General features: G+C 38.3%; 3 protein-coding genes across 5 annotated transcripts; 1 reads left to right on the top strand and 2 right to left on the bottom strand.

The window, feature by feature from the left end:
- Nucleotides 1-505: 505 nt before the first annotated feature.
- On the bottom strand, nt 506-6,185 carry LOC147047017 (dynein regulatory complex subunit 11). 3 transcript variants are annotated; one of them, XM_085929072.1, is made up of 20 exons: nt 5,913-6,185; nt 5,270-5,337; nt 4,761-5,088; nt 4,565-4,684; nt 4,098-4,277; nt 3,952-4,023; nt 3,659-3,864; nt 3,493-3,577; nt 3,322-3,420; nt 3,156-3,231; nt 2,989-3,095; nt 2,836-2,913; nt 2,666-2,730; nt 2,178-2,260; nt 1,803-1,910; nt 1,545-1,744; nt 1,375-1,461; nt 1,169-1,289; nt 804-1,042; nt 506-702 (listed from the first exon to the last, which is right to left on the bottom strand). In XM_085929072.1, exons 2-20 carry the CDS (start codon nt 5,278-5,280, stop codon nt 574-576), a joined length of 2,394 nt encoding a protein of 797 aa, XP_085785198.1. In that variant the 5' UTR covers nt 5,281-5,337; nt 5,913-6,185; the 3' UTR covers nt 506-573. The 3 variants fall into 3 exon arrangements, with proteins under 3 accessions (XP_085785198.1, XP_085785197.1, XP_085785196.1); XM_085929071.1 differs by having other exon boundaries at nt 1,112-1,289; nt 5,896-6,183; XM_085929070.1 differs by having other exon boundaries at nt 1,112-1,289; nt 5,913-6,183.
- A 1,393-nt stretch (nt 6,186-7,578) lies between these two features.
- On the top strand, nt 7,579-13,850 carry alkal1 (ALK and LTK ligand 1). The gene is made up of 6 exons (XM_085929084.1): nt 7,579-7,775; nt 7,933-8,202; nt 11,196-11,249; nt 11,812-11,892; nt 12,332-12,400; nt 13,370-13,850. The coding sequence occupies exons 2-5, from the start codon at nt 7,935-7,937 to the stop codon at nt 12,394-12,396; spliced, it is 468 nt and encodes a 155-aa protein (XP_085785210.1). The 5' UTR covers nt 7,579-7,775; nt 7,933-7,934; the 3' UTR covers nt 12,397-12,400; nt 13,370-13,850.
- Nucleotides 13,851-18,841: 4,991 nt separating this feature from the next.
- On the bottom strand, nt 18,842-24,306 carry mindy4 (MINDY lysine 48 deubiquitinase 4). Its single transcript, XM_085929073.1, has 18 exons — nt 24,010-24,306; nt 23,661-23,780; nt 23,409-23,590; nt 23,082-23,337; nt 22,818-23,017; nt 22,696-22,748; nt 22,357-22,463; nt 22,166-22,282; nt 21,680-21,777; nt 21,449-21,550; nt 21,275-21,338; nt 21,070-21,135; nt 20,833-20,900; nt 20,687-20,750; nt 20,389-20,550; nt 19,921-20,101; nt 19,747-19,819; nt 18,842-19,548 (listed from the first exon to the last, which is right to left on the bottom strand). The coding sequence occupies exons 1-18, from the start codon at nt 24,067-24,069 to the stop codon at nt 19,500-19,502; spliced, it is 2,022 nt and encodes a 673-aa protein (XP_085785199.1). The 5' UTR covers nt 24,070-24,306; the 3' UTR covers nt 18,842-19,499.
- Nucleotides 24,307-24,470: the final 164 nt, after the last annotated feature.

Below are 24,470 nucleotides of genomic sequence, written 5' to 3'. Positions count from 1 at the left end.
TTGTAATATCGTCACTTGGGAATTTATTCAAAAAATGTTTCATTTCAATTGTTAGCTGTGGCAAGTTGGTCTAAAAGTCATTTCCTGTAGGTGGGTGTAAGAACATACTTTACAGTATGCCATACTCAGGCAGCTGCATCATGTAGCAGAATAACATTAGATGTCCTTGACTAAAGCCTTGTCAACAGTCCTGCACGTCTAATTACAGCACAGCCGACAAGATGACAACTAGTTAAAACATTAACCATTCATTTTACCTCTCCAAAAAAATGATAGTTTGTTCTTATTCTGACCAACCTTCAATTTGATTTTATTATTTGTCTTAATTGGTGCTAAAAAGGATAACTGCCACTTATGCAAACTTTTGCTTTTATGCGAACGATCAATTATGCCTAAAAAGCATCAGACTGCAGCTACAAGCGTTTTGTCGCCCTCTTGTGGTAAACCTAAGCTACATCTTTCAGAAAAAGAAAACTATTGTGATTAAACTTGTAAAACATTCCAGTTTATTTCAAATAACATATTTTATAATCACAGTCATACATGTTAAAACACATTTCTTGACAGTGGAAATTATTTCTTTCCTTTCCCTTTTCCTTTCTTCGGGCCAGCTTTCTCTTTATTTAGCGCCTGTAGTGCTTCTTCCCTTTCTGCAGCCGCCTTAGCTCGCTTCTTTCCCAAGGGAGTCTTTGCATACCATTTCTGGACACACAAGCATACACACAAATACAATTAAAATTGCTTTATATTTTCCAGAATATCGTGATAAGCATTGCATGAAATAAAGAAAAAATTGAGAGTACTTTTAAGGCCTCTTCCTGATCCTGAAACACTGGCGTGAACTTGGCTAATGGAGCCACAAACTCAATAGCAGTCAAAGGCCTCTTATCTTGCAGAAGAAGTCGTCTCTTGGTAATGACTTGCTGGATTGCCTGGATCATGAAACCTGGGGTGTAGCCATCGGAAATTTTGGACAAGGAGCTGAGGTCCAACGCTGACGTTATCTTGCCTCCGTGTTTTTCGATCAGTTGGTTCCACAAAACTGAAATCCGTTTATTTTAAAACAAACATTGGACTTGTTGGTGTTTAGCGTTAGTGTGTCATTTCTTACTGAATCTGGAGCCGTAATCCGGCCTTGGGATGAGGATGACCTTTGTGTACATCTTACACATGGACTTGATTTCCGCACTTATGGGATCTTTACTTGTTCCTATGACGAGAACACGATCGTCTTCTTTGATCAGCTTGAGTGCTTTGGGCAAATCTTTCTTCAAGCGTTTCGGTTCTAACTGGACATGTGTGGAGCGTTTTTAGTTAGAAAAGAATGATCAAATTACATGCGGTGTTTTTTTTTTTTTTTATATTCAGACATACCGGCTTTTCGTCCTTAGGAACTTTCTTGTAGAACATTTTCTCTGCGCCATCAATCAATATGACTGCAGGCTGCATTAATCTTGCGACCTGTGAATGATTGTTTTTTTTTTTTTTTTTTTTCTTTGTCATGACAATCTAAGGAGTGTTGGTAACTTGAAATGTAAGCAAACCTTAAACACCAAATGGAGCATCATTGTCAGGCCACTCTTGCCGGGATACTTCCCAGCAATGTTGAGAGGGGAAAGGTCAAATAAGGTGGCGCCAGTCTCCTGGCAGACTGCGTGGACCAACATCTTCTTACCAACTCCTGGTGGGCCGGCTAGTAGAATGGCCTTTATTAAAGGGGCCTTCTGGTGGACTACATGAGAACCTACAAAACACAAACAACTCTAAACAATTCGTTTCTATTGTGTCTGTGAATCATTTACCTAAAGGTAGAATTCCATAGAGAGATACGATTTGTCGCACGTCCGCCATTGAAGGCATGGGTTCGATGTCATTCCGTCTCAGTGTGGTTCCAAGATAGTTGAAGTCACCTTCAAAATTAAAAGATATTGATTACTCGGTAACTAAAGAGTAAAAGCTATGCTGATCAGAAATTGATCAGCATGAGCTTGGCGTTATTAACTTTCACACCAGAAGAGGGCAGCAAATTACTGTAAAATAATAAAAATGCACTCGTTGGTCACATTAGGCCAACTGAATCAGAGCCACTCCAAAAACCATACTGTATAAAAAAAATTCACATAATAAAGCATAAATCAAGTTTGATGTAATGGAGAAAATTAATTGCCATGACTTACCAATGTAGTCCTGCATTTGTACAGGTTTGACTTGCCTCAACAAACCCTCCTCCACCATCTCTTGACATAGAGATGCAAGAGTCCTACAATGCATTAATGAGTTAACTACAGAAAATATCAAAAGTCTACACACCCTTGTTCAGATGCAAGGTTTGTGCGATAGGAATAAAAGAGACCAAGATGATTTAAAAAAAAAAAAATTATTTATTTATTTTTAATCTACTATTAATGTGACCTATAATTTGTACTCAATTGACTTTTTTCATCTTTTCTAGAGGCGCAGTAAAAATAAATAAATTAAGATAATTTGATCCATTATTAATTTGACCTATAACTTCTACAACTCAATTGATTGATTGATTGATTGATTTATTCTAGAGGGAAAGTAAAAAAAAAAAAACATCTTAAATATTGTAGGCTTTTCATATCTAATGTGTGTATTCTTATTCCACTAACTCATGCCAAAATACTTTGCAAGTATGTCTCACCTATCCGGAGTCAAATCTTTCTCTCCTTTTTTCTTCTTCTTCTTATCACGCTTGCCAGCTTTTTTCTGCAAATAGTGACACAGTTGGCGGGAATTCAAGCAAAGCGGCCAAGTATCGCCCAAGATGATGCAGATTTTTTTTTTTTTGTCTTTACTCAACACAATACACACTTTTTTATAAACTTTAGCTGGGGTTTTTTCAACAGCAAGCCTCCAGTCTGCCAGTTCCTGTCTCATGTCCTCATCCACCTGAGAAAGAAAACAATATTGATGTTGGCAAACTGATTTTTCTTTGACTCATCTTATGCATTCCTAAATCATCACCTTTATCCGAATCTCTGACAAAATGTCCACCCTCTTCTCCTCCTTAATCAGCTCCACCTCGTGCCGTTGGTTGAAATTTAGAATTTCGGTGCGGGTTTCCCAGAAATCTGTGGAGAAACTCATATTGTGAGCGATTGTCTCGGCTTAACGGCTTAAAGTTGAATTACCGGCATAGGTTTTATTGCACATTTCCAAGTCTGCCAAAAAAGAGGATGGTAACATCACCAAGCCATCCTCTTCTTCCTGTGTGATCATTCATATTACATGATGGAATTAGTTTTTTGGATGGTGATAATTCCCGCTTCATCAATTAGAGAGACAAATGAATTTTACCGCATTCTTCTCCTTGGATTTTTTTGCATCTTTCTTGTCATTGCCCTTTCCTTTTTTATTTTTGTCATCCTCTTCCATTTCTTCCATTTCTTTCACTACCTGAAATAAAAAAAAAATAAAAAAAACAGCAAACATCATGCTTGCAAATCCACTTTTCTAAATATGTCTTACCAGTTGATAATCCTTTTCAGCAAAAAGTATGGCTGATCCTCCCTCATCTTCATCTGGAAAGTCTGGGAATACCCCTGTTAGGTTGCTGAAAAAGAAAAAAATACCTTGAATAAGTTGCTCAACGATTTAAACGCAAATCAAAACAAGAGCTTTGTGTCTAACTGACCGACATTCAATAAACCACTGCCTGATTTGTTCCTTCATGTTGTTAGCTATGTCTTGACCCTCCACCTCAATCAGCTGGCTTGTGATTTCTATCACAGCCTTTTGGTAATCATCCTGATGTTCCTTCTGCCTCTGTCGGATGGCCCTTTCGTTGGCTTGGGCAGTGATTATGGCCTCACATGGTGTCTGGTATTTTGGATGTGGGATCTGACAGAAAAGTTTGCAATATAAAATCACAGACAGCAGTTTTGGTGACATCTGTGAATAAGGTTGAATTTTCACAACTTTAGTTACCATTCCTAGAAAAGTCATATCTTCAATCCGAGCAGCCTTTGTTTTCTTCCTCTCTACATAGCCCCTCCAAACCTTCACATTAAAATCAACAAAGTTGGTGAAACTAAAGAAAAACATTTGGGGGGGGATTATTGACAACAAAGAACCTTCTGGATGCGGATTGCGGCTCGGTCCATGTCAGCGGGCTCGGGCGCCTCAGCCATGGGTATCTTGCTCAATCTTCGGCTGGCTTCATTCAAGGCTGCCCTCAGGCGACCTTGGCGGGCCCTCTCTGCCACTTGAATGATTCGGATAGCCTCATCTTGACTCATAGCCTTTATCGCTTGCTAATATGCCCGTGGATAAATATACAATACGAGCTTTCATTAGATACACTTGTGCAGTCCAATGTATTTTTGAATGATACCACTTTTTTTTTTTTTTTTCAGACCAGGCCAAGTACAATTCACTCTTTATGTACTCACGATACCAAGTACCGAGACTCAAAGTACTTTTGATACCTAAAATTTAATTTAACACAATGCCAAATCTTAAATATCAGCGGCTTATATCATCAGTCTCCATGATCCCAAAAAAATAAACCCGGTATCAGCCAGTAGGATGTCTCACTAACATTTTGTATTCCAGTAGTCTCCACTGCTTGAAGGATATTTGTAAGCATTGTTGCGTTCTCTTCATTTGCTTGGCTGCGTTCACTCAAAAAATAGCGTGGGATGGGAATCTCAAGGTCAGCCTGGTGAGAGAAGTGTTGGCAACAGTCAAATCAACAGTTTTTTTTGTTAAATCTAGTTGTCATGATTACAACTTACAGGTGTAAGCTTTAGGTCGTGTAGGACATCATCCATGTAATGATACTCGCATAACTCTTTTTCCACCATTTCATTCCTCAACTCTAAGACTCGACCCATTACACTTTCCAGGGTATGCAGAACAAGCCGCCTCTTCTGCGGATGCACCACCTGATCGTAGACCTTCTCTAGTTGTCTGAAAATCTGCAAATAGCGCACGTACAGCATGGCCACTCTCTGGAAGAATAAGACTCTGTCCTTTTCGGGCGGAATAGGCTGAGGGGGAACTTCATCGACTAAAAGACGACTTAACTCCACTTGGGCATCTGCCCACAGCTCGTTGTATGTCCTGGGAAGGAAATTCAGTCATTAGTGGGGGGGGATGAACACTTTGGCCGACTATGCTACTGTATTTTAATGTTGATCATGATATTGGGTACATAGAACAACAATTTTAGGTGGAACTTGGGGTAAAAGTCGTAAACGAATAAGACGTTAGCCTAACTCCTGTGACCGCTGGGAACTTTTACCTTTGTGACATTTCTTTTTTTGGAACAGAGGTGGGATAACTCTTAGTTAAGTCTCCTGTGGGTGGAAGCTGTAAAAAAGCAATTAAAAACTGTGATGTGAACACAACAACATTTAATTGTTCCCCAGAGGGACAATTCGATTTACACTCTTTTTTAGATATATGAATAATATATAACAATAGCTATATTATGAGTCTATGTTCACACAGGCTATATTTGAATGTAAACAGTGAGCAGGGGTGTCAAACTCATTGTAGTTGCGTTTCCCTCAAATAACTGCTGCGAATGAAACCATATAAATGTCAACAATTCATTCCATATTTTTAGAAATACATAAAAGACTATTATTTTGAGATCAGAAGTCAAAGAAATGCTAATTTCATGTTCATTTTTAGTAAGAATTTTCATAACTATATATAATAAAGAATATATTGACATATGTGAAGAAATTTCTTAAATTTTGGTGCAAATTGATTTTCACATGATTTAATTTGAACCTTTGCCTTGAGTTTGGCCCCTGTGCAGAATCCATGCAAAACAAGTTAAACATGGTGGCAGCAAACCCAACCAGATGTACTTAATGTATCCAAAAATAATAATAATAATAATAATTTTTCATCACTTACTTGCAATGCAACCTCACCTCTAGTTTTTGCACATCATGCTACTGCTGTGATTCAAATCCCCGCCCATGATGGATGGTCAAATGGGATTCATTTATTTCGCCATGTTTTCTTCTTTATGCACCGGCATGGATGTTAATTGTAGAATGTGCAGCAAAAAAAAAAAAAACTCACAATATTCATTTTGATCGCCGCCCCTTCAATTGCCGTACTTGGTTCACTATCATGACGCATCCACGCTGAGCTCATGTTTTATTACGTAATTAACTAATGACGTGAGGTTTTATCCATTTGACACCACGAGCGCTGCTAAATTCCCTTGAATTCCAATGTCATTATTTTTATTAACACTGTAAATTAATTATGATCGCTAATTTGATCCAAACATAAGTATAAACACCCGCAATGGTTGCCTCATTACATTTAAGAGTAACTACGATCATTCGCGCAAAGGAAATTAATTCATGAAATATGATTGATTACATCACTGTAATTGTAGTTTGTGGTTACAAAAGAATAACAATTTAGGTATGACGTTGCTTTATAAAGTCAATCGTCAAAACACGTACCTCGAGATGAAGTTGGTTGCCATGGGAACGGAAAACAACATCAGAAAGTTATCTTAGGGTTTTGCAACGAGCGTAAAAGCTTCACACTGCCACCTACTGAACCGGAATGTAATGTATTTCAATGTTGCTCCTCTAACAAAAAAGTTTTGGGAAAAAAAATAAACAAACAAAAACGTCCATGATGTTGTATCGTAATTAAAATGATGTGAAATGCTTACTCAATCGATCTTGTCCAAAACGTAATTAACAAAATATAGCTATGTTCTAAAATTGAACTAAACTAAATTAGAAGAAAATGAAAGAAACACAGACAAATAAAAACTCCGTAATGGAGGGAATTAGAATCATGGTCCAGTTTGCTTTATTTTGTACTTTGATTATTTCGAAATACAGTATAAATTTTACTTAAATCCCCAGAAAATATGCAAAAGCAATTAAACTAAAAGCATGTTTCTCCCAATTATCATATTTCAATGAAATACGTCGTAGAATTTGTATTTGTGGCAATTTATTCCGACTGTATACAGCAAATAATTGGTTCTTATTTTTATTATTTGTGATGTGAATTGTGTAGACGCTGGTAAGCAACAGGTGAGTCAGCATGAAGAAAAGTGAACTAAGACGCTCATTTCTCATTTATTTTGTGTTTGCCTTTCCAATACAACGGGGAATAGAAGAAAAGGGCATCAACGGCTGACTTATTGCAGTGATTGACTCTCATGATCATATCTTTAAACCGATAAAACAAGGGTACGCCGCCAGGGAGGAAAAAAAAAAAAGGTCTGGTAAGGCGGTCACCAGACCTCTGACACGGGTGCAAAAACATCCCACATGTTGACAAGCCCGTGAAGCATCACGCGTACTGCTCGGGAAGACATCCAACTTTCTTCCTTTGGGAAAAGAAAAAGAAAACAACCGCAACTTGTTTTTGCGGGATTTTGGCTCCGGATTGCTTATTTTCTCGAGTTCAAATATTAATATCGTGGTATCATAAGACATTTTGCATGGGATGCTTTTTGGAGAAGAAAAAAAAAATGTGCATGAGTTGTTAAGTAAGTTGTGCTGTGCGCAAAGGAGGGGCGCAGCGTGCCCAAGTGAGCGAACGCCGCGGGATGAAACGGCACCAAGGATGTCAACCTTGCTTTGCCACCCACACGAAATCGATTGTATTACCCCCAAGAAGCCGACTGCTCCACATATAAATAGAGACGGGAGAATATTGCTCCAAAGCCGGTGTTGATCAAGAAGATCGAGCTCTCTGCGACCAGGACCAAGTTTATTCGAGGAAGTCAGCTGTGTCCACTCAACACTGTAGTAAGTGTAACACTTGTTTCTCTTTGCAACAATCTAAACTAACAAGCATGCAAGTTTTGCACATTTTTTTTACCAAGTCAACATTTTCTGGATTCAATCATGAAGATACAATTGTTTGCCTTTAGGATTGAATGAACCTTTTTTGTTGGTTTGTTAGTCATGCAGGTGGAGAGGAAATGGCACATACTCTTGACTTTCCTCCTTCTGCTCATCACCTCCGGTCAGTGTGTGGACAACAAGGAGGTCAAGCAGGAGAGAAGAGCCCTGTTGGATTTAATCCTACAGGTGATCAGATACAGACAGCAATGGAACAAACATATTTCCAGGCATTGCAGTGGGGAACTCTTCACGTCCCTTCAAGACCTGAGGTTGTCCCCCCGTGAAAAGCCTCAGTACGTTCCCAGGCTGGATAACAGTAAACTCGTAGGTAAGCTGATAAGATTTATTTTTAGCATGTGATGATCAAGCATGGGAGACATCTGTCATTGTCGCCGTCTGAACTGTCCAACTTAGTTTTAGAAGCCGGAGTAAGTTTGACCGATTTGGAAGCTTGGACATGGATAACGTCTCTTGTATTGTACAGTACAGTACATGATAGAATTGATCCGCTGCACTTGAAGTCCAAAAAAATATTTTTGTTTGCAATAGCCTAACTTTCCACTCTAAGAGTAAGTGGAAAATTCCAGGCTCATTCCAGTTGTGCTTTAGTGATGGATGGCTGCAGAGAGCAAAGATAGAAAGACTAAATTCCTCACTGTGCCAAACGTGAATGACTCATTCGCTGATTCATTGAGGAATCCAAAAGCATGAAGGATGACCGTCGCTCAACGATGACAAAAAGACTGTTGACCTCTGTTATGACACCCCAAAAAAAAATGGGAATGTTTGCACTATTATAGCATTATCTTTTATTGTATTAAAACCAACCTGTATATTTTTCAGCAATCCCATTTGACCTGATTTGGGATCGTGGCGTCTATCTCGCCTTTTGGATGATAGGTGTTATACCCTGAACTGCTTCGGGGCACTTAAAGAAACAATTATCCATTCTCACATTCACAATTGAAAGTTTTTATAGAACCTAACACATTTGGAACCCACGTAAGCAGGGTTTGAAATCCTGTAAAATGATTTCTGAAAATGTTACAAGCTCTTACCTTGGAGTCTTAGCCCCAAAGCACCTGCTGTATAAAAGCATTTCCATTTTAGGCATTTGATATTCCAAAGTATACTCTTCCAATTTGGATCTAAATGTCTTTGCCAGAAGAATTTCTGTATTCACGCTTCTTAGCTATAGTGGGAGACAGTGAATCTTGAAAATTGGCTTTGATTATTGATGCCACTGTGCGTCCACGAGGAGTCCACGTTACATTTCATTTTTATATTAGCTTTTTTTTTCTTCTGACTGGCTAAATTTATGAATCTTTGAGAAGCTAGGCTTACACCTTATATCATGAAATATAAATTATAACCATAGACTAATATCCCCTGAGACACCATGGTAAATCCTCAATGGTAAAGTATGTGCAGTAGGACCTGATTAAATGGAAATAATCCACTTTGTCTGCTGTTGACATGCCAGGGAGTCTGCTCATGTTGAAGAGGTGTTTCTCAGCCCAATATCACATCAGCCTGTGCAATCGGAAAAGCACCTTTCTCAGACCAGTGGGTGGATGGAATTTATCTTTTGAGGATACAAAATAAAGCATATCAGCAAATGATGCGTGTGACGCTACCAAAGTACAGTGGTCACGCAATGATAGATGTTTTGAACACAATGAGTGGGCAAAGAGAAATCAAACAGTAATGTGATTAGATAAAGTTGCGTTGCCTTGAGGGAAAGTAATCTACTGTAAGATCTAGAAAGTCTTTGCAGTAGCATGTGACTTTAGACCTTAATATTGGTTTGTCTATGTCCTTGTCCAAAGCTTTTGTCCATTTGAGGTTAGCCAGTAGATAGAACGTTAAGACCTTCACCATTTGACTCAGCTCCTTCTTTAGCGTAAGATGAAGAGTCCGTATCACTTCGCCTAATATGTCTTCAGATTAGCAAACATCAAAATCGTATGATTTGTTTTCCCCCCTTCTTTCAAAAATGAGTAATAAGTAATGGAGATAAAGTCTGTACATTTGATGGACTCAGGTTACTTTGGATCATTTGTTAAAGTGATTTGAGTAAGTGAATATATTTTGTATGCTGTGTCTCTGGTGGTACCACGAATTAAAGTCCGTAATTAAATCGTAAGCATTAAGCAATACATCGGATTCTATTCCGTTTGCTTTGAGTCTGCTAACTCGCTTTGTGTACGTATCAGCGACCAGCTTGAGCGCTCATAGGATCCGGGTTCATAGAGATTCCGACTCAAAAAGTCCTGATTCAGCTAAAGATTCAAATAATAAACCTTAGGTTGCGGATACACAGTATTCCATCATTGTTTTCCCAATCCTGTAAGATTGGCCTGGCTTCTACAGAATCCCTGTCCCACAACCCAAACAAAGTATTAGGCCAATCAAAGGGTTTTACTGGGCTTAACATTTTACACTTGTTCGTGTTCATTAATGAAATAAATGTAGAAGCAAGTTTATTGCTGGATAAAAAGAAATTGACTGTGGTAACCAAATCTTTAATCCACACTCCTGTACAGTGCGTTCCTGAGTCTGGGGCTGAGTCTAGTTGTTAGGCCACATGCCTACTTGGACGGACTTATTCTGATGAGTATTAAATTCCCATACAGTAAGCTCTTTAGCCTGTTAGCATATGTACTGTGTGTTATAAGAGACCTGCTTATACAGACGGTTATGGTGTCTAGTCTTAATAGTATGTGATATTCATATTCAAGATGAACAATACTTCACAACAGATTTGAAGAACTCAACATTATTCCACATTCTCCATTTTTACTTTTATGAATTAATCCTCAAATTTCAAAGCTGAAAAGGTCAGCGGTTCCACCTTCCCCAATGAACTTGAGCAACCCTTGGCCAAAATCCAGACACGTGGTGGGTCAGTGAGGAGTCATGGGTGACTCATAAAATGTTGTGGATTACTCGAATGTGTCCACTGTGCAAAATTACAATAGGTCTTGGGAGTTCAAGAGTCAACACCTAGTTAAATATCACCACTGGAAAAAAAAAATTCCCATGCGTCCCTGACATGATTGATAGATTGATTAGCTGCCGTAATTTTTTTTTTTTTAATACCCATTCAGGTGGTCAGACCTTACCACTGTCCTCTGTTTGAATTAGAATGAAAGATCTGAATGAAGGAGGGGTGCGCCGCTGTGGGAGTGAAAACAGCTGACTTCAGTCCAATAAAACAATAAAAAACAAGTTTATTTATATTGCACTTTTCACAACAGCTTCAGTTGTAATAAAACAGACAGTAATAAATGAAGTAATAAATTCTCATTTTCTTTCCAGAAATTGTTCCCCGAGATCTAAACATGAAACACAAGTTCATTCAGCACTTCACAGGTAAGAACCAAACAGTTCGGTTCCGTGCTTGATTAAAGCACACAAAACCAATGTAAAGTTATTTTGTTTGGCACACAGATCAAGCAACGCATTCGTGGCTTTTTTCTCATGCAAGAATGGCCTGGAGCATTTAAGAAATAATTTGTATTCCTCTCTGAGCCAACAAACTGATTAAGGCAAAAAAAAAGAAAAACCACAAAAAAGAATCTAGCTGCTGTGGGGTTGAAGCTTATAAGGCAGCAATGTAGAAAAACGGCACATGGTCTAAATCTGAGCGATTTAAGTGAACAGCCACACGAGGTTAAGATGATTATTTGTCTCAGGACCTGGATAGACTTCATTAGTCGTGCGAAAATCCGTAATCTCAAATGAAATTTCGATTGCAAATGTCGACTCGATTTTTTCCAGTCACCTAAGCTGTTAGTGCCGCTTTTTTTTTTTTTCCTGTGAAGAGAGTCACCATAGCTTGGAATGTGAGCCATCTAATTTTTGTAACAAAAAGAAATTATAAGGCCCAGAAGCTTGATTTGTTTTGGCTGATGAGACCTTTTCTATCAAGCAGGACCAGTCAAGTTCTCATCGGAATGTAGAACACATTTTGACAGACTTTATCACAACACAAGAGATTGCTCAAGACCAGCATGTATGTATTCCATTCTCTTTTTGCCTCATTTTTAAAAAAAGAAACAATGTTGCTTAAATTTTTTTTTCTTCTCTAAAATTGCAACCAAAACCACAGGCCGCACTATAAATCAGCATTTTAAACTCCCAACACATTATTTGAATGTGTTTCCCAAATTTATTCATTTCATATGAACAATACATACAGTAAATACTGTCGTCCTTAGAGACAATCACATCTTGATTAATAGATTAAATAATAAATAAAATATGAATAAAATCATATTATTGATGTCAGATTGATACTTTGTGTAGCTATTATTGCATATAGTAAATATTACAACTTTTTATTTCATTTTAATTACATTTGATTTCCTTTTAGTATATTTTAATATGTATATGTTTATCGTAGCTACATAAATGTGCTCTATACTCATGACCTTTGTCCCTTTTTTTTTCAGATTATAAAAGATGCGCCAGATTGCTGACACGATTAGCAATGAGTCCACTCTGCGCACAATCCTAGATATGTAAGTTAAAACTGCCAATTTTATTGTCTTACATAGATTTGTAAGAGAATCAAGTGATCAATCAAAATTTCTCTGACAATTTTTCTTTTATTGGTGAATGATTTGTGACCATTCACACACAATTACACTCAATCCGATAGATCATTTTGAATCTTAAATGAACCTAACAGGCGTGATTTTGGAATATGAGAGGAAGCCTGAATGAGTACCTGGAGGAAACCCAACTAAGCAATAGGAGAAGATGTAAACGCCGCTCAGGAAGGCAGAAATTCCATCCTAAAACATCAGCTCTGACGTCAGACATGTTAAACTTAGACCAGTGTGCTGCCACTTAAAAATTCCTTGCATCTCAGTTTTTTTTTTTTTTTTTACACAATTTTTTTTACAATTGTCATAATGTGTGTGTCCCTTGCATTTAACCAATCAGAGTAGCATACACTGGAAGTGTCAGGAAGTGACTTGTTGCATAGCAAAGGATGTTATGCCTTGCTCAAGGACACGACGCCTCTAAGACAAAACCTTGGGAGCAAGAAGAATAAATCAGAATCTGTTCAGTTCTTTTTTTTTTTTTTTAAGCCATGTGTGATGACTGCAGTCTGGTCCTCAATCCGTCGTGACTCAATTAAGTGCTCTCAGAGGATGCAATTAGGAGCCAATGCTGAGTGATTGCTTTAACAGACTTCATCCACTCAGTACTTCACTTTTTTATTTATTTATTTTTCAAAAATGTTTCTCTTGTGTCATGGAACTGTGATGAGCAAATTGAGAGGGCTGACACATTTATTGAGTGAATCACATACTGAGGTGCCCTCCACATTCTTCTGTACAAATATGTATAAACGTATATCACACATGATAAGGGTTCTTTTAAATAATAAGCCCTTGACTCATCATTTGTGAATGAGCAATTCTCTCCCGAGAAAGACCAAGGATGAAGTGCTTGAATAGATTGTATTCTTTCCCCGCCAGGTCCCATCGTGATGGAGGAACGTTTTGCCAAGAAAGTGCCTTCAAATATACCCGAACATTGTTGCGGTTAATAATGTTTTATTTTGCTACTGCTAATGTTTTTATTTTGCTACTACTTGACATTACCATAAATGCTATTTGACATGTTGAATAATTTCACATGGATTTTATTTTTCCTCAGTATTTCATATACTAGCACATTGACTGCAATATTAATTATTAAGTGTTATATTAATTTAATATTTGACATATTAGGAGGGTGTGTGCTGTATACATTTTCCACCAGAGTTGAATTATGTTGCTTATGATGGCAAACAGAAAGGTTTTTCCTTTCTGCTTATGACTGAAGTCCCCTATTATTGTTACTATAACTATAAGTCTGCCTTGTATCATTTGTCATGCTCTTCTCTTCATCACCTTTTTATTTGGCACTTGAGTGATTGCTCACTATGAGAACCTGGAGAATGACAACAAAATTGATAACACTGCACTATTGAACAATAAAGACTATTGAAGCAGAGCATAAACAGTGCATTGAAATTCTCTTTAAATGAAAATCCAGATGAAATTGCAAATTATGTATAAAGAGCGTGTTGTATTTTAATCCATTTACATAGATCTCAGTTCAGCTGTGTGCAACGTTTAAACATGATCGCCATGCAAGACTTTTGCTTTTCCAGGAATCTGCCGGATAAGGCGTTTCCCAAAAGAGAACCACTGCATCATTGCAAACGTGTTAGCAGATGTATTGTTATCGTTGGCAGATTGCAATACTTGATCTCAACCTCTCTGAACTTGTTGAGATTAAAAGTGATTGAGCAATACGGCTTGTGCTGAGACTTGGATAAGGAAACTCTTTGAAAAGGAGCACAAACACGTTGTTGGCGTATTCTGAAATATTAAGACACACAATCTTTATCGATTGATAAATCAGCAACTTGGCTGGTCATCTCAACCTTATGTTGTACCAAGATAAATAGCGGATATAAAAGTTTACACACCCCTGTTCAAATATCTAGTTATGTAATCTTAAAATATAAGACCACAATAAATCATTTCAAAACTTTTTTCCCAACAAAAATCTTCTTTTCCTTTCGGTTTTTCCCCTCAGCGAAGCATCTTTTTCCATCTCAGCCTATCCTGTGAATCCGAACTAACATAATGTCCTCTTTCACTCTATCCATAAATCGTTCTGGTCTTCCTCTTGCCTGGTGATTCGATCCTCATTATCCTTCTACCAATATATTCACTATCCCTCCTCTGGACATGTCCAAACCAACCCAGTCTGGCTTTATCTCCAAAACAACTAACATGCACTCGTTCCTGATCTTATCCAACCACGTCATTCCCAAAGAGAACCTCAGCATCTTCATCTCCGCCATTTCTGCCTTCTGTCTCGAAACCATACAGCATCTCCGGTCTCACCACTGTCTTGTACACTTTTCCCTTAATTTTTTCTGATACTCTTTTATCACACATGATACTTTTCTCCACCCGTTCCACCCTGCTTGGATGCGCTTCTTGACCTCTTTTCCACACTCTCCGTTGCTCTGGACTGTTGACCCTGAGTCCTTAAAATCCTTTGGCTCGCTACTCCCATCTTCATTCCCCTCCTTTTCAGGGCATACGTCCACCTCTCTTGATTTCCTTCCACCTGCTTCCTACTCTCACAACCGATCACAATGTCATCTGCGAACATCATGATCCATGGAGATTCCTGTCTCACCTCAGATGGTATCTATTGTTGAACGTATTGTTTACTCTTGTATAAAATTTAAGAACATTGCCTATGTAATACACTGGGAAGAAATATTTTCAAACAATGAACCTGAGGTGAACTAACGTCCCGAACAGATTATTTTGAATTCCACTGCACTTTTTTTGTGTATCTCATTCATTTTGATTCATGATGATGAAAAGGATGAACATTTTTATTCTCACTCATCAGCATCCTGCAATTACTGGCATGCGTCGAGCATTACACAGTTTAAACCTGACAACTATCAAAACAAACCTAGAAAAACAAAAAAACTGGAAGTGAATTTCTTAAATTTGTGCCAAATGTGAAAATTGCTCATTTCCACTCATCCAAAATCCTGCACGTTTGTTTTCAAAGCTTCCCAAAAGTTGAACAGAGCATGGCTGTGCGTTGAATCCAAATCTAAAAGAGACCACCATCTCAGTAGGGTATTTTGACAATGTCCTCATAGTATCTCATTGTCACAAAATTCGACATAACCAGGAAAACAGGATCTGCCGTTGTCCATCCCATCCATCCGTCCTGTCTTCAGAGCCGCGCCTCGGGAACAGTTACTGGTTATTTAATGGGTGGGGGTAGTTCACAATAAAAATATTTAGCAAATAGGCTTTTCCTCTGGGTACTGACAGAAAGTGAGAAAGAAACCGGCTTAGCCAAAGATAACAGAAGCTCACTTCTCATGCAGGTGTGTTTTGATGGCTTTTTGAAGTAACAGTTTATTTGAAATATTTCCATATTTCTATATAGTGCCTGTCCTCAAAGATTCTTTTTTATTGTTTAATGTGGATGTGTTTTAATCAGATCATTATTATTTCTGTTGATTTAGGCACAGTGTTGAAGTTCAAACTGTAATGTAAGCTTCAAAAATATGAAATGTCTTAATTTCAATAATCTAATTTCATCAATCATTTCCAGGAGTATTATTTTTCCACTATTGTGCAGTGCATCAATTGGCAAAGTTTGAACTATATTCCCCCAACTTTAATCTCCATCAAAGCTCTTCCCTGACACGTGATAATTACTTGAACCATAGGCAAGCAGTGGCGGTGGCTTCCGCTCCAGCTATAAAAGGATTAGACAGCTAAAAATACAGCATGCTCCTCATGGGGACACATTCGGGATCCCTTTCGCCTCTGGGTGGCCGGGGCACGGATGCACGTCGGTAATCTGAAGAGGATATCGCTTATCTGGAGACAAACAGCCTAGATTGGGAGAGGAGACAGAAGATGCGCTTGGGACGGCATGTGGGAGGGCTGTAACACAATTACACACAAGCACCAAACCTCCTCTGCTACCACTGAGAAATACCACCGCAATAAATTGTCCGTAGAAACCATTTGCTTCCTGTCAGCCTGCACCATGCTGCACCAAATCTTCACCCCCCCCCTCGCGTACCCCTCGCACCAACATTTTTACATTGATTTACTCATGCATTTTGCTCCTTGGACTTCCAATGCTCTAAAAGCACGCATGCCGTTTCATTCAAGACAGCTTATTTTTATGATTGATATAATATGGATACACATTTTCATTTAGATGCATACACATATAGTATACACACACGCATATATGTATATATGTATACTATACGCATATATGCCTATACATTTAGAAATATATACACAAATGCGTAGTATATACGTGTTCACATATATGTGTATAATGTATATTTATATGTATATATGTATCTGTGTGTATATGCGGGTTTGAGTCCACCTATGTCCCTCCCTGTGTGTTGTTTGCATGTTCTCCCCGTGCCTGCGTGGGTCTTCTCTGGGTCCTCCGGTTTCCTCCCACGTCACAAAAATATGCCCGGTAGGCCGATTGAGCAATCCAAATTGCCCCTAGGTGTGAGTGTTGATGGTTGTTTGTCTCTGTGTGCCCTGTGATTGGCTGGAAACCGGTTAAGGGTGTCCCCCGCCTACTGCCCGTTGACAGCTGGGATAGGCTCCAGCACATCTACGACCCCCGTGGGGACAAGTGGTACAGATCTAGGGTGGATGGATGGATATGTATTTATTTGGGAGACTGTTTCTGCATAGTTCAGACTGTATTGATACTATTTGAAGGAGTGCTGATATTGTCCTTCAAGTGCAGCTTTGTTTGCTCGGAAGTTGTTGGCTTATTCTGTATCAAGGCTCTTTAGGGAATTTTTTTTATTGATGTTTTTGCGAGCTTGTGGCTTTACTTTGACATATCGGTCTGACGTGTTTATTGAGGGACAGTCGGATGCACCTGTTTTTCAAAATCAAACTTCTACAAATCACTGATTAATCCAGTATTTTTTGTGTGGTCTCTTTATGGCCTGGAAGTAAATCTCCCATAAACAGGTATCAGTCCCAACCCTTAAATGAATGTGTGAGAGAATTTCAATTTGTAAAAGCATCTCCTTCAAAAATTAAACCTCACTGTCAAGTGGCTTCCAAAGCATATAAACATTTGTAATTTGGTTAACCTTTTTGGCTCTCACTAAAACACTTCCCACGCCAACGTTTCTGGCAAGATTATGACTAGCATATGACCTCAAACCTAAACATGGCTCCTTATGACGTATATTCCACTCCCTGTAATATGCACCAGAAATTCTTTTGGCAAAGCTGAACATTTTAATCCAATCTAATAGTGCCCAAGGCCTCCTTCGAGCATGTCGGCTTTATTTATAGCAATCACATTACAGCTTTGATGGCTGTAAAGTAATTATATCATCTTCATTGATATACAGCATTTTCTCAATAACTCATAGCACAAAGAATGTCCGTGACTCACCAATAACATACTATCACTCAACATTACTATCAGTTTGAAATAAGACGTCTTTATTTTTTTCATGAAAATAGATGAGAAGCTGCTTTTGTCATTTCAAATGCACTAGTGAAGCACTGAGAAGAAAAAAAGCATGCATGCATGCATGTGCCAGCTGTGCCACTGCTTTTGATCCCCTGAGCTGGAGGTGTTGGTACAAGTTCTTCACACCACCCCCCTGAATACCCCACCATGACACATGCAGTCAGCATCTATGCATAGTCAATTCATTCTCTTTTGAAATTCTTTCCCCCCAAATGTTGAAAATGACTTCACAATGCCATTTAAGAGCACCTGTACAGTCTAATGAGAGCAAGTACAAGGGTTCTATTAAATATATTGCATTTTTATTTTATTTTGTCTGGATGGTAGATTTGAATGATTCTTCCTTATCAATAATTGTGATGGGGAAATTATAGATATAATGCATGTCTTAAAAATTATTAAGAACCCTAATTGAATCTTTTTTCGTCACTAAACATGCCACGACGCCCGAGGGAAAAAAACAAACAAATCAGGTACAACGCATCCAAAAGATAGTCAAAAACAATAACCACCAGAGGGAGACAGAACGTCAACAATAAGGAAGAAAAATATAGACAATATGCATGATGCTCTGCATTACAGGAAATATAGTCATACATATTTGACATATTCTACTTTCTCTGGTCGTGTCAATCAAGAATGAGCATTATTAAAAGGAAGAATTCCTGATACAGCTTTTCATATCACATTAGCTTGTGTAGGTGTCTGGTAGGTGTGCAACAGTGACTCATCTACTGTATTATATATTATATTTAGCTATAGCTGTATGCGAAACAATCTCATTGAAGAATAATTCCCAATTGCATTTGGATATTGTTTTTTTCTTCTATGTATTATTTTAGGAGGATAGAAATGCAAAAGCACCATTATGTGATTGAATCATTTTATTACAGTATACATTCCAAATGAGTGAAAGAAAAATAAGTCCGAACATCATCATTCTAGAACACTTCACTTTTGCTCTCTGTCCTTGATTCAACACATACGGTCAGTTGTACATTTAGACAAAGTGAAAAATATTGAACATTAAGAGACATGAAAATATTTTTTTTCCCCCAACTAGTCTAAGAAGTAGAATGCATCTACCTCAATTAAAAAATATAAAGAACTATCTGGGTGTGATGACGAGCTAAAGGCCTCTGTGGTAAATAAATTATTTAAAAGCTGCAGCCGAATCGAATAAAAAGAGAACAAAATTAAGTTTGTATTTTTTTTTTTAATATACTATGTTTTTTTAATAAATATAAAAAAATTGATTATGAAGACACATTTGTATCCTTAATGTTAATAATGCTTGAAAAACACAAAACCATTTTTTAAGGAGTCTTCTAATCAACCATGTCATTCAAGTATTTGAGCTATGCAGTCATATGATGAATCTTAACCATCAGCATTCCGCATTGAGTGAGGGAAAAAGTACAGGCATCGACGTGTCTAACTTATAATGCATGCTGAGGAAAAATAGATAAGAAATGTACTGATACTTAATCAGTTTAGAAAAGTGTTATAAAATCATCCAGTGATTCATAGAATTGGCTCTGTGTCATTCCAACTCACAAATGCATCTTTCCACCTGAAAACAACAAAATATGCAAATTAGATTCTGCTTACAGTTCCACGGTCTACTATTTTGGAGTTTTTGATGATTCCACAGACTGAAGCAAAGACAATCATTGCTACGGTAGTCTATTTGATGAATGTATCTTCATTCATTATGGCAATTTTATCTCTCGAATTTTAAAAAAAGATCTTTAAAAGCAAACAGGTTCACCTTGTTCGAATGCAGAGTTCCAGGGGAGGAATTAAATCAGCATCTTGACAGCTCAAATCTGATTTGCCGACAGCTAAAAAAGAAAAGTAATTATTATTATAATTATTTTTTTATTTGATTAAAACATACATTTTAATTATCCCAAGAATTGAAAAAAAAAACAAATCTACTCACAGACAGTGAGGCGGATCTCTTCCTGCTGATTGGCCAAGCCATCATAATAGTACAGGTCGAACTCTGCACTTTTGTCCTGATTTGTCAACAGCTCCTCCTGCAGGCCAAACAGAACACTGAAGTGGCTTTCACTGCACACAACCCAAATGGGAAAAAGGGGGTTCTTCAGATAGTCTCCAACCTAAAAGAAATTAGACAGACTGTTAAAAAGATGAGTCATTCAAAAGGGCTGCCCTTAGGCAACCTTTTATGAGAACATTACAGCAATCACAGTCTTGATTACAATTATCTGAAGTTATCTCAAAATGCATTTTGGCATCATTCTCTGCTTGATTGCAGCGAGGCAATAATAACGAGAACGCATTCACATTTTTCTTTGAAGACAATTATGATAGAGAATAGGCTTTGAGTTTTATATCTGAAACTCAAAAAAAGAGAAAGTGGTGGGATGTATTAAATGTGTCTCACCTTAAAGATGTTATAATGTTCAAACAGGGACAGAAGGCCAATATTACAGTGAGATTTAATTCCCTTGAGCAGCGTCGAGTTGCCGTTGCCCGAGTCCAGCTCCACATCGCCGTCAAAGACGTTTGAAACTGCTCGTCCCACTAGCAGAAGGTTGACAAGCTCCTGGTTGACACAAACACAAAAGGTAATGGGACAAATTAGACATATAGTATTTCAGCACTATGTTGGAAAAAAAATACAGAAGTTTATGCAATTTTGTTTGAAAAAAAAAAAGTATATTGGCTAAACGTTTGCATACTTGAGTGCAGTAGCCATGAGCGCCAATGAGTGCGGTGGTGGCCACGTCCATATCTTCTTTCAGTCTGACAAAAGAAATGTTTTATTTTAAAAAAAACTGTGATTTGTCGACTTTGAGAATTGTCTTTTCTACTCTATGTTCCATACTTATCAATAGATCGAGACATGACAGCAGATATGGTCAGCAGTAGACATCCCAGTTCCCCTGTCTCAAACTGGATGAATGATACAGAGCATTAAAGGTACATTAGCATACATTATTTGAAGATGAGCCTGCCCACAAAGTTAATGTTTTTCTTATATGCCTGGTTCTGAAAATGAGCGAGCACATTTGACGGTAATAATGTCTACTTTAAGTGGGTGACAACACAGGAGCTCGCCTACCTGCTCAATGTTTTGCTCCAGTAGCGAATGCAGGTTTTTAATGCTGTCCACTGTGAAACAGTTGATCTAAAACAAGAATGAAAGAATCCAAATATGTACATTACTTCTCAATTGATGAGCAAAACATCTGAGATCATTATTTCTAGCCTTGCATTTTGTTTAACTTAAAAGGTTCCACAATTTGAACTTAATGAGATGTTTATACCTTTTCAAGCACTCCTTCAGATTTGTAATGTCCACTTGGAGTGAAAAGCGTTCTTCCCGAGTTTCTGTTTTAAAACAAAAGAGAATATAAATTTATTGAACATGTACCATCATTTGCAATACTGGAAAGAAGGCACAATTTGCAATTAAAGAGGATTTAAAAGTCGGTTCTTACATTGCTAATGTGGCTTGTTTCTCCTCGCCGGCCCTCCACAGGACTTCAGCCACCGCTAAAACCAGACAATTTCTTCTTGTTGCATTTGTTGGCCTTAAACGACTGAGAACAAAAGTTGTAGAATGGAGGTCAAGTGGCTACAAAGTGAAGAAGCACCGAAAAGCTTAATTTAGACATAATATGATGTGTAATAGTGAATAATGCAACATATGGAAGGAAAGTACAACATACTGAAGTCTTGCGTAACTATAACTATTGTCTATGTTTTCGAAGAGAAGTTTCTTTAAAACGAAAGCTTGGATGGAAGCTAGAACCCCGCAAGGACCACCCTAGGAAATAAACACACAACATATTAAGAGCACAGAAAGAAAAAAAAAAAAAACATTTTTGTGACAGTTAAAGTACTTAACATCGGTGTCAAACTGAAGGCCCGGGGGCCAGATACGGCCCGCCACATCGTTTTATATGGCCCACGAAGAAAAATGTTGCATCGACTTTGTGTTATTACTAAAATTGCAAATTGCCTTCACTTAAAAAAAAAAAAATAGAGTTATTGCTTGCAATTTTTATTATCATATGTCTTTTTAAAATATTTTACCTGATTTCAAAACAAGTTATTCATCAGTTTGTTTTGTAGCCTATACTATATATAGAAGAAGCGATGCGGCCTGTGAGAAAAACGAGTTTGACACCCCTGAAGTAATAAGTTACGGCCACCTTTTTCTGCACCACTCCATATCTCAAGTCATGCGTGTCGGAGAACGCGAAGCCCTGATTTCGCCATTCGACGGTGAAACATTTGAGACTTGAGCCAAGGAGAACTGATTTCAATTCCTGGGCACAGCAAAAGCAAAAAAATAAATATATCTTTGGTCTTTATTTGAACCGTGGTGTAAATCAACAACAACCGAGGCGGTGTGTTGGTCCATTGGACGGACTGTGTGGCTGCTCGCTGCAGTTGCCGTGTTCTTGATGGAAATTTGGGGGAATTCTGGCAGCTCGTCGTCAATGTCATCTGAACATAAAATAAATGATGGCAGATCAAAAGGTGTCTCGAGAAGATTCATCCATTCGAATTTTAATATATTGGAGATAATAGATCAAACCCAGAACCTCTCATCTATCTAAACAAATCTCTAAAAAAAACTCATCTAAACAAAAACAATATTGTTTTTATTGTTGTGAGGCACATGTGTAACCATTAGTCCACCGTGCTGCCCCTGAAAAAGATTCAAACAAAAACTTACCTAACACCAACTCAGACAAATCTCTCACATTTGGCTGCGTCTTGGACTTCACTCTACAAGAGAGGACACAGAATTATGAGCACAAAAATAGTTTGATGTCCAGTTAAATAAAAGGGCTTTACATTTTTCCGTCATATCTGCCTTCTGCCTCTTCATCCAAGATCTTCACTCCCTCTGTAGCATCACTTTGAGATTTTTTCTGGACTTTTTGTTGGCAACTCTTCCCTGACAGTCTATCCCAAGACAGTCTGGGCTCCTCTTCTTTCCTGAGCGGCAGCTGAGGGGTGACAACTTTTCGACTCTGCCGTTGTTTGGTTGACTCCTGAAACACGACAGTGAGAGATGATTCAAGGTGTCTTTCTAAAAAGCGCCAACCAGGTTTGTACCTGAAGGGTGCTGGCTATCGGTCCCGCCAGGATACCCCGTCGAACCCGACCGGGTCGGCTCCTTTGACTGACTTCGGGAGAATTGTTTACAGCTTCAGTAAGGCGATCGTGATCATGTTGAGACGCCATCTTACACTGGCGCTTTTCATCTACTGAGGCATTCAACCACGTCCGAGTTTCACTGTGGTTAATAATTCCCTGTCTATCAAGTGACAATACCAACTGTGGAGGTGAGGACGCTTCCTGGTCATGTGACCTGTGAGGGAAATTTCGTTTAGTTTTCGGGAAAAACAATATAACTTTGTCATAACCTTATTTATTGACTACCTTGATTTGATGTGATCACCAGAAACAAAAGACGTTGTGCTGTGATCTGAGTTGCTTTCGTTCATTTGCAATGAGGTTTTTGCAGGAAGAAGACCTTCACAGGTCATCGGGTCATCTTTGTGACCTTCAATGTGATGCTTGACAATGATTTCCAGTAAAGTCCTCAAAGGTGAACTCTGAGCCTGTAGTAACATGAATGTTATTAGAAGGTAAAGATAATACATAAATGTGGAAAATGTTGAAGATCTTGACCTTATTTGTTCTGTAGAGATCCTCAATGTGCAGAACTTGTCTCAAGTGGGATCTGTTGTTGATGCTGGACTGTGTGCGTGGACGCTCTTCATCCATGCACGCGATCGTCTTCTTCAGTCCCTGCACGTTGATTACAGGTGAGCATCAAGATATTATCCGATGATGTTTGCCTTTGTTAATTGGACATTTTTGTAAATGTTTGAGATTTGTAGCATGCGACATGACATTTTTGAAGCCTTCCATTTTTGGGTGCGCGATCAAAGCTTGCAGTCTGCTCTCGAGATAGAAAAGGGGAAAGGCGAGCACAGAGTAGAATGTTTTTCTCCTCTCAACTCGTTATTCGACGTACCTTTCTGCTCAGATATTCCCGCACGAGGGACGCGGACACCTCCTCCACACAAATGACCATCGCTGTGGAGAAAACTGAGCCAGCTTTGAAAACGATCGAACACACAAGAAGCGGCCGACTTGCTTAGCGTTCACTGCAAGTGTGATCTGCTAAATCACGCACACGCACGCACAAGGGAACGTATTTTGCAAGAAGAGAGAAAACATTCACGAAATAACTCCTTAAAAACAAAATAGAAATAAAACAAACATACAGTACACAGACAGTATTTGGACAAGTCGCGAGTGGGCGGGGTCTTGTGATGACGTAGGCATACGTGTTACGTTTCAGTACGTGCGCGTCCTTGTTGGCTCTGCTGCGCTTTGTTTTTACCAAATTTTGAAAATTAAAAATGTTCAAATATTATGTAGAAGTGTGAGTATGAGAATTAAGTTATTATTTAATTTATTCAGTTGACCGGA

The sequence above is a fragment of the Syngnathus leptorhynchus genome, chromosome 13 (genome assembly GCF_054491065.1).
Source record: "Syngnathus leptorhynchus isolate UIUO chromosome 13, UIUO_Slep, whole genome shotgun sequence".
Classification (NCBI taxonomy): domain Eukaryota; kingdom Metazoa; phylum Chordata; class Actinopteri; order Syngnathiformes; family Syngnathidae; genus Syngnathus; species Syngnathus leptorhynchus.
Note: the sequence above shows the minus strand (reverse complement) of the source record. Positions and strands in the feature narration are given on the sequence as shown.